This window comes from Carya illinoinensis, chromosome 1, assembly GCF_018687715.1.
Source record: "Carya illinoinensis cultivar Pawnee chromosome 1, C.illinoinensisPawnee_v1, whole genome shotgun sequence".
Classification (NCBI taxonomy): Eukaryota; Viridiplantae; Streptophyta; class Magnoliopsida; order Fagales; family Juglandaceae; genus Carya; species Carya illinoinensis.
Window position 1 is genome coordinate 31572817 of NC_056752.1, and position 13966 is coordinate 31586782.

Below are 13966 nucleotides of genomic sequence, written 5' to 3' on the forward strand. Positions count from 1 at the left end.
AGGTCAAGAAAAATATTCACTAATAATTAAGCATATATGAACGATTGATGATTATAACAATCACAAACTCATTTAAATATTACAGAAATTTTTCCAAGCATTCAATATACTTGAAAATCACAATGAATCAAGATAAAGATATAGATAATCAAAATATCCAATAATAAAACTATTCAATTGATTTTATCAAAAAAAAAAAAAACTATTCAATTGATGAAAACTGCAATATAAATTTTATCAATGATCCGAAACAGTTAATAAAAAATTTGTCTTCACCTCTAACCTTAGTACAAAAGTTTAGCTAATCATATTCATCAAAAGACTCATGGAAACCAAATAAATATTTTCCATAAAAAAACTAAAATAAAACACACCAATTAAATACTAGAAAACAACCTAGATCATAAAATAAAAGTGAAACACTCCATGGTTTCGCTCTCCATAAGTCCCTTCCATCTTTTTTACACGTATGGGTTAAGTGGATTTCCCTGCCTAAAATTTTTTGTCTTTTTTCCACTGCCATGGATTTTGTTAACAACTGTAGTCATTATTGCTTTTCTATCTAGTTTTTCCAACATTAGTTTTTTCTTTGAGTCATCAAACATGTTATAAAGTCATGTGTGTATGCATATATATGCCCGCAACTAGTATTAGATGGTGCATGCTCTCTGTACAATTTCCTTGTGCTCTCGCACGTAATTCTGCTGCCTTTAACTCCTTTGTTCCACGATGCTTCTCGTCAAGAACCATTTTTCATTTCTTTGCTTTTTGTTCCTAGTCCTTTACTTAAAGTTAATCAGATGGAGGGTGATATGCGATTTACGGTGGAAGCAAAAATCTGTGTTTTCAAATGTGGTGGCAATGGCATTCGTATCACTGAGAGAAGCAGAAGAATGGTTACATTTATTTTCTTAATGGGTCATTGGCTTCATGGGTGGTACATATGGTGGAGAAAGGCCTAGACTCTCGTTGGTGTGAAGTCTTTTTCAGGAAACTAAGGGTGGGTAATGAAGGCATCACCATACAACGCCACGTAAATTCCAGGGGATATTTTTTGCACTTAGCAGAGTTTAGGAATGGCAGGAGGAGGAGGAGCTCTTTGATTGTCCCCGAAGGTTCAAAGGGCAGTGGCTGGAAAGAGTTTGATTACCACCTTGCGAAGGTTGCCAGCTTCAAAGACCCTATGGTTGTTAACACAAACAGGGCGCAAACAGAGGGTGACTTTCGAAGGGGAGTGGAGACTAGTAGTGGGATGGAGGCAGGAAGGTTCTTTTACTCAAAAGGCACCAACTATGCTTCAATACTGAGGTCACCGGCATGGAGCAGCTCATTTATGGTGGCCAATAGGAATTGGCTAAAGGGTAAAGAGCTTGGCGATGAAGGAGATAATGGCTGTAGGCCTGCCCCACCTGTGGCTAATTGTTGTCTTGCATAGATTGGCAAGGGTGGTGGGGAGTGCTCTAACAGTAGTACGAAGGTGGGAGCAGTAAAAGGGGTCCTGTGGATTGTTAGAGCTCATATGTCAAGGGTATTGGAGGAAGTTAATGTGTTGATGAGAAAAGTGGATTTGGGCTTAAGTATGGTTATGGGTTTGGGCAGTGGGAACATAGGCGAGCCTTTGGTGAGCATTGAAAAAACTAGGTTGGGCTCAAGCATGGGGAGCCCATGAAGATTGGTGAGCCCCCGATGAGTACTGGTAAGGTTAAGCTGGGTCAGAGTAGAAGGGGGCCTGCAATGACTGGAAGGGTTGGGCTTGTGAAGCTTAGGGAGGCGTCTCTTAGGCCCGAGAGTCACTTGTATCAAGCTCGGGAAACTCAAATCCTTTGCAGTCACTCTGGTCGCCTCGCCAATGACACAAAAGGAATTGTTGGCCACTGACTACACCACAGGCCCAAGTAGGCACAATCACAAGATTCGATAGGGATAAACAGAAGGATGGAGGCAACGTTGTTAGCTGGGTTTGTGCAAAATGAAGTCGCCATCTACTTTCAGTCCTCCCAGAACTCGTCATTGACACAGAAAGAACCATCGACCACCGGTGACCCTAAGGTGTGTAATTTGGAGCATCCCTCAGCTTTAGAAGGGATGAACAGTCGTGATGTGGTGTTGGCCTCAACTGGGTTCCGTCAGTTTGAAGCTTTCGCTAGTCCTCAGCACATCATGGGTCCCTCACAACCGCTCCATCTAGGACTCAGGGCTCTCAATCAATAACCCATGAACCCTCTAATGTCCAGAGGTCACTCAAAGTGGTAGCTATTGGGACTCCCTCCAGGGTTTTGTGCATGTTGGAAGAAGAGGATGAGACTGTTTCAGATGATGAGTCGCTCTCGGATGATAGTTCATCAATCAGGTTCGATTTACAGCTAGTTTGTAAGGAGTCTGGGGATGTTGCTTCCTTCAATGACCTGGCGGATTCTGGGGATGAGCCCAGTCCTATTTGTTCTCTACCTCCAGTGCCTATATGGGCTAGCTCACAATCAGATTGGGTTTTGCAGAATGTAGATGAAATTCATCATTGCATAGGGATTTCCTGCGTTTTAAGGATCAACTTAAAGCACTTCTTATGGCCATAGATGCAAGACAACCCCTCCTAGCCAGATCTGACTCTAAAAAGGAAAGGGAGCTTAAGATGTTTCTTGTTCCATAAACTATGATGCAAGGGAAGGAAGTACTAGAAGGGGGAGGCACAATGATAAGGTGAACCTTGGCGTCCCATGAAGCCCAAGATCCTTTCATTGAATGTTCAGGGATTGAATTACCCAAGCAACCACCTTAGAGTGAGGAACTTAATGCGGGAATGGAAGTCATACTTCATTTGTTTGCAAGAGAAGTTAAAGTCTATTGAAAAGAACATAATAAGAAGTTTGCAGAATTGCCCTTATGTGGGATAGACCACCCTTGCTTCCAAGGGCATTTTATGGGGCATTATACTAATGTGGGACAAGAGAGTAGTTAATTTGGTGGAGGAGCAGAATGGCAAATTTTAGATTAATGTTTTGAATACCGTACCGGATATCGTACCGGTCAAAGTACTGAAACGAAATATTTTGATACTAGTACCGTTTCGGGATAGTTGATATATAAATAAATTATACATATATATATATAAATTATATTCCAAAATAATAGTCTATATATGAATAAATTATACATGAATAAATATATATATATAAATTATAAATAGTCTGGTTTGAATTCGGGGTCAAAAAATGAGATTACCATTTGAAAAAATGAAAAAAAAAACGTAAATTCCAAAATACCGGCCAGTACAGGCCGAAATATAGGCCGATACGGCCGATACGAAACGGGTACAATACTTGTACTAGACCAGTGGCCGGTGCGGAATGTACTGACCGGTACGGTATGGTATTAAAAACAGTGTTTTAGGTAGCTTGTTCTTTCATGAATGTGGAAGATGGTTTTGGGTGTGGGTTCATATGAGTATATAGGCCTAATAAGACAATAATAGAAAGCTTCATTGGGATGAGATCATTGGTTTGTGCAGTTGATGGGACAGCCTGTGACGTATTGGAGGAGAATTTAACATCACTCGGTATCCGAGTGAAGGTCGGGTGACTCTAGCTCAGGTTCAGCCATGGCTGACTTCTCAGCTTTAATTTTTGAGCTGGATTTGGTTGATATACCTTTAGTTGGGGCAAATTTCACTTAGTCTAATGGTAGGGCTTGGTCGAGGCTAGATAGATTCATTGTCTCCCCTTCTTGGGAGGCTCAGATTCCCAACCTATGCCAAAAACGACTCCTTAGGCTTTGCTCTAATAATTTTTCCTTCTTATTGGATTGCGGGGGCCTCCATGAGAGACAAAGATATTTTAAGTTCGAGAACAAGTGGCTGAAGATAGATGGGTTTACGAACAAAGTTAGATCGTGATGGTCCTCATATCAATTCTCGGGTACTCCCGGTTTTGTTTTAGCCAGGAAACTTAAAGCCTTGAAAAATGATTTGAGAAAATGGAATATGTAAGTCCTTGGGAACATTAATGACCAACAAAATAATCTATTTCAGGAGCTACGGTGTTTTGATGGTAAAGAGGCGGAGGGGGCCCTATTGGATGATGACAAGGCAAGGAAATAGTTGTAGTAGTAGAGATGGAAAAAATCACACTAATGAATGAGATCTCCTGGAGGCAAAAATCTTGGGCCCTTTAGTTTAAGGAAGGAGATAAGAGCATAAAATTCTTCTAGAGTAGCTAATTCTCATCAAAGAAAAACAACGCCATTAAGGTTCTTCATTCAGAAGGAGGTTTCTCTCAGACAGAGTCGCTATCAAGGATCACATTGTTCACTCTTATGATGAACTTTTGAACAAGCAACATCATTGGAGGTCTAGGGAGATAGGCTAGTTTTTTTATCCGAATTTAAACCAAGTATGGCTTGATTGGAGCACCGTTCGAAGAAAATGAGGTGCTTAGTATAATAAAAGGGATGGACAAAGACAAAGCCCCGAGCTTAGATGATTTCACAATGGCTTTCTTCTCGGCTAGTTGGGACATTGTCAAGGAGGACATCATGAAGATTTTTCTTTAATTTCACTCATGAATGAAATTTGAGAAAAGCCCTAATGGCTCATTTATTGCCCTTATTACAAAAAGGGCAACGTTAGTGGAGACGCAAGACTTTCGTCCCATAAGTTTGATGAGTGAGATTTATAAGGTCATTTCAAAAGTTCTAGCCAAGCGACTGAGCGGAGTCATGGGGAAGATCATCTTGAATTCACAAAATGCCTTTGTAAAAGTAAGGCAAATACTAGACTCAATTCTCATTGCCAATGAATGCTTGGAGAGTAGAGCTAGACCGGCATCCCAGGCATCTTATGTAAATTGATCATATAAATTGGGATTTCTTGGTGTATGTACTTGGTAGGTATGGCTTTGGGAAAAGATAGTGTTAGTGGATGAAACGTTGCATTACAATTGTCATATTCTAAATTTTGGCCAATGGAAATTCTAAAGGCTTCTTTAACAACTCTAGGGGCTTGAGACAAAGGGACCCTTCATCCCCTCTTCTATTCATTTTAGTAATAGACGTACTGAGTAGAATGTTGAAGGGGATGATGGATAGGGGCTTCATCTCGGGTTTCTCAGTGGATGGTTCCTTGCACGGTAGTCTATCAATCTCTCACCTACTATTTGCTGATGACACATTGATTTTTTGTGAGCAGGACCCCGATTAGATTTGTTCTTTGAGAGCCATCTTGCTTTGCTTTGAAGTTGTCTCCAGTCTTAAGCCTAATCTATCAAAATCTGATATGGTTCTAGTTGGCTTGGTTAACAACTTAAGTGACTTGGCTACCAGCTTGGGCTATAAGGTGTCATCCTTGCCTATGAAGTATCTTGGACTTTCTTTGGGGGCCCCTCATAACTCCATGGAAATGTGGAATGGGATTGTTGAGAAGATTGAATGTAAATGGGTGGGTTGGAAGAGAATTTACTTGTCTAAAGGTAGCAGAATCACATTAATCAATAGGACGTTATCCAGTCTTCCAAAATAATTTCTATCTTTATTTCCTTTGCCTGCAAGGGTGGCAAATAGACTAGAGAAGAGTTTTTAGGATTTCTTGTGGTAGATTGGGGGTTAGAAAATTGAGAACCTTCAATAAGGTTGTTCTAGAAAAATGGTTATGGGGGTATCATCGGGAAATGGATGCTCTTTGGTGTAATGTTGTCGATGTTAAGTATGGTGCTCTAATGAAGTAAAAGGGGCTTACGACATAGGTGTTTGGAAATGTATTCATAATGTCTAGGAAAATTTACTTGTTAATTGCATATTTGATGTGGGTAGGAGCACACAAATCAGATTTTTTCATGATATTTAGTGTGGTGATGTTGCTTTGAAAAATGCTTTCCCCTCTCTTTATAGGATTGCGTTAGATAAGGGTGCCTCAATGGCTGATAACATGGACATATCTACTGATTCCTCTCAATGGTCTTTGAGATTTATTAGAACTGTACAAGATTAGGAGATGACAGACATTGCTGAATTTTATAGCGCATTATATACACTAAATTTATAGGTTGGAAGGGAGGACAAATTGCTTTGAACACCTATGAGAAACAAGAACTTCTCAGTCAAATCCTACTACAAGGTATTGTTGACCTACAATGCCTTTTCATGGAAGTGCATTTGGAGAAGTAATGCTCTCCTTAATGTTGCTTTCTTCGGTTGGCTGGCATCTCATGAGAAAATATTGACTATTGATAAACTGTGAAAGCGTGACCTCTACATAATAGACTGGTGCTTCATGAGAAAATGTTGCTTTTAGCATCGCTCAGCTTGTAATTAAGTTATCTTGTATACTTCATGTCTACCTAGGTCTCGTCTAATCACATGGATTAATAAAATATCCTTCTAATATATATATATATATATATGACCGCATTGACATAAGATTCCAAAAGTGTAGTCAATTATGTTCAATTAATTGCTTAACCTAAGCTTGGAATAGAAAATAACATAAAGACTTTTCCAAGCAGAAATAATTAACATCTTGATCTTGCTCTATAAATTAATCATTTGACCAATATTGTGATACTCCGTATTTATGTGTAGTTTTAATTAAATAATTGTTTCATTTATTAAGATTATGAGCTTTCTTGTTTTAAATTTTAGATGATTTACGTGATATTATTTTACGGCTTCTAACAGTAAAATTTAATTTAAAGTGTATTCTTGCTATTAAATATTGTTAATTACTTATCATGCAATTTATTTTAAATTAGTTTATTATTGGATCTTATTATTTTATTTTATTTGGTCACTGCATTTAAATTATTTTACTAAACTTGCCGTTTTGAAATTCTTTTAGTTGGATTAGTTTTGAGACCCCTAATTGAAAAGGCTGGATCTCATTTCTTTTCCCTTCCTTTTTCTTTTTCCCTTTTTTATGTTTCCCATTGCTCTCTTTTTTTTTTGTTCCTTCCTTTTTCTCTCTTTTCCTTTCCTCCCCTACATCATTTCTCGGGCGCAAGACCCCCCTCCCTTCCTATCATGCTGTGCATCCCTTCCACCCAACCCAGCCCCGCCATGCTCCACTGCCTGGCGTCACCACCCAGCCCACTGCCTCCACCACCCTCTGTGACCTCCCCCACCCCAGCCTCCCTTCTCCATGCTCTCTCTCTCTCTCTCTCTCTCTCTCTCTCTCTCTCTCTCTCTCTCTCTCTAACCATGTGTAGCCAATTTGGTGTTTTATTTTCTGGGCCGCCCAACGTCGCTACCACCACCACCATATCTTCCCCTCATGCCAGCCAACGTCCTCCACCAAGCTCAGCCCCTAACTCTCCGCCGTTCCCCCCACAAAGCCCACCCAGACCCATAGTTTCTCTTCCCTTCCACTGTCATTCGCCGTCGCCTGGCCACCACACTACCACCATTAGCTTCCCCTCCCCCTGGCGAGTCTCCCCTGGCCTCCCCACCCCCAGTAGTGAATCCACCTTCTCTCACATTCCCTCACTCTCTCACAGCCTCTTTTCCGCAAAGTTGGCCAATCTCCTCTGTGCGTCACCACCCATGGCCACTAGCCACCACCATCAACTCCACTTACCTCCATGAGTCCATCAATGGCCAACCCAAGCCTCCTATAGTTCCCCTTTGAAATTCTCAGTTTGAAACCCACGGCCAACACTTGGAAAACACTGTCTGCATTTGCTCCATCACTGTTGGCATGACCTTTAATCCTCCGGAGTTGCCTTTCGTCAGTGTAAGTAATTTTTCAAAGAACTTTTGAGATTTAAATTTATTTTAATGTAACACTTTTTTCGCAGTCTATTGGTTGTACCGGACCTTGAGTTCGAGTAGTATGGAGGTTAGGTTGGATTGAAGGATGTGACTATTTGTGGAAATAGGTGTATCTTCGATGTTTTTGTGATGTTTTTGGTATCTTGATACTCATAGCATAATTTCATGCATATTCCTGTGTTGTAACTGAAAACTAAGTTTTCATGTGAGAATAGAATTTTGGGTGCGTGTGTATCACAACTCCAAGACGAGAAGGGGCATTATCTCGGTGGATCTCTTCTGGTCACTTGAGAGCATAATATACTGAGTGATATCCTCTGGGTTGTCGCTGAGCGATAACGGGATCGAACGGGATAGTAACGCTCTAGTGCCGACTCCGTGACCCTTCTGCTGGTGGTGGCTAGAAGATACTTAGCCATGAATGTGCTAAGCGCGGAACTGAGCATCACTCATTACGAAGTCACATACACGGTCGTTGCCCGTAGTGTGACGAAAGGAGCCAGGGTGTGCGGATAGTCCCTAGGGGAGATCTTGGTACATATGGTTTAAATGGATAATTTGGCCATTTCTTTTGGGAAAATTGCGGGCTTTGATAAAAGGATTTATGTGAACCATTTTCTTTTCTGGAAAAATTGTAAATTTTATATTGGATCATTTTCTAGAAAAATGGCAGGTAATTATTTTAATGGACTTGATTTTTGGCCAAATGGGATTTTTGGTATGCGTTGGAAAATAATCATTTTGGAAAAATAATGGTTTTGAGGTCATGCATATTTTAGCATGTGCATGCATTCATATTGGTTGTTTAAATGTGTTTTTATCTTATGAGTTGTTTGGTTGATTACTTATTGAGATTCATATCTCACGTGGTATTCGACACCCAGCGATTCCGTTTTATGGAATCTTAGATTTTGTTGTAGATGATGATGCAGAGCCTAAGACTTCGACTCCACCGTCACTACTCCATCAGATGAGTGACCTGGGGTCGCTCGTCACTACTCCATCAGATGAGTGACCTGGGGTCGCTTTCTCGTGTGTTGGGTTTGGTTTCCCGCTTTTGGATCGTGTATTTGGTTTTATTATGTTTTCACCGGATGATTATAATATCTTTTGAAAAGCTTTTATTTAAGTGAATCTGTATTAAGTAATTTGGTACTTAGTTGACTAAATTTAACTTATCCACTGTGACTTTTGTTGTACACGTTTGCATGTTGCACACACTTTGAACACTTATCGTTGGGATGCATGACCCGTGTTATCAGCATGCCAATATTACGATTCTCGCGTTTCTGTACGTGGGAGTTGGGGGAGTCACAAATATATACGGCATATAATGGTGACTTTATATCTTCAACTCTTTTTAAGAGAGATGATTAGGATTGTTTTGGACGTGTTTCACTGTCGTCAACTAATCTTGACCACTAACATGTGACAACAAAAGATGGTGGCCCGATGTGCCTTGTGCAACACGTATGTCTAAGTTAGAAATGTACTGCCTTGCAACGAGGGATCAGAAAGTTATCTTGGATTGCTAATATTGGTTCTTTATATAGACATGGATTATTGCTGATAAGGATAATTCAATTCTTTCTCCAAATATCGAGAACTCAAGGGCAAATATCACAAATATCCTGTTGTTTCCTCGGGAGTAGTTATCTTTGATTGGCGACAATTACCATATTAATCTCATTAGGCAATTCAATCTCATGGTGGCAAGTGTATGGTACGTCCACAGTCTTTTAACTTGTTAGGCCTCCCATATTGGCCTTACTCAATATAGTTAGGCCCGTCTAGTAAAGATGGTTCACACGAATGCCTCTCTTCTCCTGCTTATTGCCCTCTTAATTTCAGTTGAAATGGCTCCAATATTATTGGAAGCCAGAGCGAACATTTGGGTCATTTTGTTGAGGACTTGGGTCAAGCCCTCACACACTAAGGGTTCTATCCTCTCCTTATTGCTCCTCAAGTGACCAATAGGACTTCTTTGCTTGGTGTAGATCATGTGTAGCCTAAAAGGAGCTTGGGTGAATTGAGGCTAGGGCTTAGTGGTGGGAAATATGGATGGAGTCTGGGCTAGGTGATCTCGGTGAAGTGGGCAAGGGTGCACGGCAATGGGGATTTTGGGTTGTTAGGCACCACTTGTGTGCTATGGTTGGGAGATGGGAAAATTTGGCTAGGGTTTGATGAGGGTTTCGGCCAAGGATAGAGGGGGTACACGGCTAGGGCTAGGTGGCATGTAGATCTCCTAAAAGATAGGGATTTGTAATTCCTAAAATGTAGGAATTTGAGTTTAGATCTAAATGGAATATGAGATGGCCAAAAATGGGTAGGATGGATAAGGAGTAGAATTGTTTTAGTGAGAAATGGAATTTGATTGAGTCAATTAAGGGCTATTGACCAATCAAACAATTTATGGAAAGTTGAGATGAGAGAAATGAGGATCTAGGGTTTCGACCAAGCCAAGGAGACTATGGCCGAATGGTTCAAGATGAGATCTAGGGTTTTGAGGCTTGTTTGGTTGTGGGAATGGGGAGTGGTGTGTACGGCTTGTGATGGAACTAGGGTTTTGTGGACAATGATGAATGGCATGAAAGGCAATGGGAATAGGGTGGCCGAATGGTGTTTGGCAAGAGGGAAACTCTAAGAAACCTCAAGGAAAACTTATTAACATGTGAGAAAACACATGAACACAAGAGATCTTGAAATCTACACACAAGGCCGAAAATCCCAATGAAGGATTCGGCCTCACCGCAACAAGTCAATCACAAAACGCCAACACAATATCAAAGAGAAAACTCCAAAGAACAAAGAGAAATCTAATCAAATTTTGATTCACGAATTACATAAAGATTGAAAGAAAATTTTAAAATATATTAAAGACAAATAGAATCACATATATTCACGAATTGCAAGGTGTAGTCCTTCTCCTTGGGGATTCACGAATTGCGCCCTAAGAAGTTCAAGTACAAAAGCACCGAATTATAAATCCAAGCACTATGGCCAGCCAAGCAAATGTTCCAAATGACAAAAGATCTTAATGAAATGACTAAGGGTCCTATTTATAGAGTTTACAATTTGAAAACTCCCTAAAGTTCCCTAGTAAATAAAAATAAATAAATAAAGTAAATAAAATAACAACTAAACAAGTAATTAAATAAAACAAATAAAAAATAATAAAATAGACATATAGGTCATTGTGGTCGTGGCATGTATGGCCCATGGTGGGTTATGGTGGTGCATAGCACACGGTTGGGCTAATCCTAGTCTGGTCTGCTGCTGGCTGCATGGCATGGCACGATGCCATGTGTTGGTCTAACGGTGGGCACAACATGGCATTATGCCTGGCCTGCTGATGGTGAGCATGGCATGGTGCTAAGCCTAGGCCTGATGGTGGGCACAGAGTGATGCCGTGCTGCTGTTGCGGTGCCCAGTCAAGTGACTTGGGTGATGGTCCTGCATAGCCTAGGCTAGTGGCCTAGGTGATGAGTATGTATGGCCCAAGCTGAAGGTCTGGGCACTGGGGTTGCAAGGCATGAGCTAGAGCCGTGCGTTGGATGGCATGCCAGGTGGGCATGCCACTAGCCCTCGCCTGCAAGGTAGGGGCTGGAGCCGTGCGCTAAATGGCGTGCCTGTGAGAGCACCCCACTACCTTCGCTAAGTGGTGCTGGGGTGCGCATGCATGCGCACAGGTGCATGCTCAAGGGCATGTGCAGGCTTGCACACACGATCTGCACACGGCCAATAGCCTCCATGGGTGCCTGTTGCGTGTCAAGACCCGAGCCAAGGCATGCAAGCAGACTAGCCATGTGACTGTCCTGACCCTCCAAGAGTCGTGTCTATGTGTGGTCCCGGACAATCCTCCTAGGGGTTGTGACACGTTTTTCGTAATATGGAAGTTTGTGGGGGATTTTTTAATCTACTTTTCTTAGTTAATTAAAATTTTAAAAACTAAAATTTGTTGGTTTTCATGTACAAAAATAAAGATGACATGATACCATGGCGACTTCGGGGACAATAAAATCGGTGGCGGCAAGCATCATTCTCAATCTACCAGACAGGGCAGTGCGCCAAATCCCTGGGCCGCTCATTTGTGAGAGTTCCGCTTGTTTATACCGCAATATGTTCCCTCTCTTTTTTCCTGTCATTTTTTAGTGTTTCATAGATACGTATATATATATAAATATATATATATATATATATATATATAAACATATATATATATATATATATATATATAAACATATATATTAGGGAACGGATCCAGGTGAGTTAGACCCAAGGTGCACCTGATATAATGATTTAAATAAATAAAGTAAAAAAGTCAGTAACTTATTTATTTGGAAAAAGAAAATACAAGGTTAAATAAGGGTAAAAAATAAAGATAAAAAAAATTAAACTTCAGCAAAATATGAGCATTAGTCTGCATCCATATTGGATTATCTATTTACTCTCTATATAATAATAAAATATTATTAATTTTTAATTTTTAATTTTATCATATTTTATAGTTCTACTAATTAAAATATTAATAATAATTATATTCTAATCAAATTAATAATATTAAATATTAATATTAAGAATACAAAAAAATGAATAAAAAAATAAAAATAAAATAAAAAACTTTTTTGTTCCTTCTCGGGACCGGCCTCGTGCTACATCTCCGATAGATGTAGCACTTCTATTTTTTTATATAATTCTCATATTTTTTCAACTTTTTTTCAAATGGTCTGTACACTTCAAAATTGTATAAATAATTTTCTTTCTTTATTATCCCTAATTTTATGCAAAGTTCATACTTACATTACAGTGGCTAGCAAAATATGTATTAAAAAAACAAAAACATTCAACTTCAAATGACCAAAATACCTTATATTTTGAATCAGAAAATGAAGAGAATCCAATTCTTCCTTTACAAGTTCAAAGATCATATTGAATGCATCAAACGTATCAAATATTTTGCCGCACACAATCTTATTTCTGTCCATTCAGCCTCGTTCACTCGAGGGCATACCCAATCTAACTTGATCTTTGAAAACATGTCCTTCCCATTTCTATCCAACTTACCCTGAGCTCCTTTTAACACTTTCTCTACGTTCAAACTTTGCCCACTGGACCATTCTATGTGCACCATTAACTAAAGATTTGACAATTTCATTTCAACTTTGGTAAACTTTTAAAGAAGAGAATTGCTACAGACACAAAGTAAACTTACAAACTGATATGATTTCATAAAATTAATTAGATCTATTTTATAATAAAAATAACTTTACAATTTGACGTATCGCATCAAGCCATATTAGTTTGTAGGTTTATTTTTGTATAATCCCTTTGTGATTAAAGTATTTTCCTTTAAAGATTTATATGCTCATGGGTAAACGAACGTTACTCAATTATCAATGCTACCAAAGAAATATATTGTAGTGCTGGCTTTACACGTAGACAAATTGAAGCTTGCGAAAGATTTGCTGTATCTCACTTCTTCAAATCAAAATGAAAAGCAAAAAATTTCATTATTTTTTGTATGTTTTTTAAACATCTGAGTATTACACGTCCATCCGGTCAACTTATGGAATTTGGGACACCAGATGTTGTCATTAAACAATCTGAGTCCACAAGCACTTAACCAGAGTGCAATGCCAAACCACGACTACATTCAGGTCTATCTATCAAAGTCTTCAATCTTCCCTAGAAAACTGAAAGAACAACTATTAATCATGGCAGATAACACCAAAACAAAAAAAAAAAAAAAAATTACTACAAAACTGAATTGTAGGAGTATCAGAAATTTGTACTTATCAACCTCGAATTATGAGTTGAGGGACACATTGACCTCAATGGAGGAGTCAGTTAGGACGATTTCCTTTGAATTCTCAACTTTTGGGTGATTAAGAATATCTAATTTTATCCTCACATGCAGAGGTTTAATGAAGATAAGGTCTCTCAAATCTCTGTCTGATTTTAACAAGATACGAATGAATGAATCTCTTTCTGCTTTTCCAGTTCTATCTGGGTTCAAAATATCCAGTATCCTTGCTGCATATTTCTCCTGATCTTCATCTCCTAAATCTGGTTTTCTAAGTTTCAGATACAATGCAGCACAAATAATAACCTGTGCGATAATTAGGAAAGAGAATAGTTAGTACTAATTGGACATAATGGAGCGTACATGAAGAAAACATTTATGATGTATGAACTCAAAACTGTGACACGAAAT

At 39.3% G+C, this 13966-nt stretch overlaps 1 protein-coding gene across 4 annotated transcripts in view; it reads right to left on the bottom strand.

The window, feature by feature from the left end:
* Positions 1 to 13231: 13231 nt before the first annotated feature.
* LOC122315184 (retrovirus-related Pol polyprotein from transposon TNT 1-94) overlaps positions 13232 to 13966 on the bottom strand; it is a 34186-nt gene continuing 33451 nt past the window's right edge. For 3 of the 4 annotated variants that reach the window (XM_043130973.1, XM_043130983.1, XM_043130995.1), the window contains one exon: positions 13232 to 13861. In XM_043130973.1, the coding sequence (XP_042986907.1) occupies positions 13559 to 13861 (303 nt within the window). In that variant the 3' untranslated portion in view covers positions 13232 to 13558. The remainder of the gene's footprint in view (positions 13862 to 13966) is intronic. The other variant, XM_043130992.1, reaches the window with a different exon arrangement.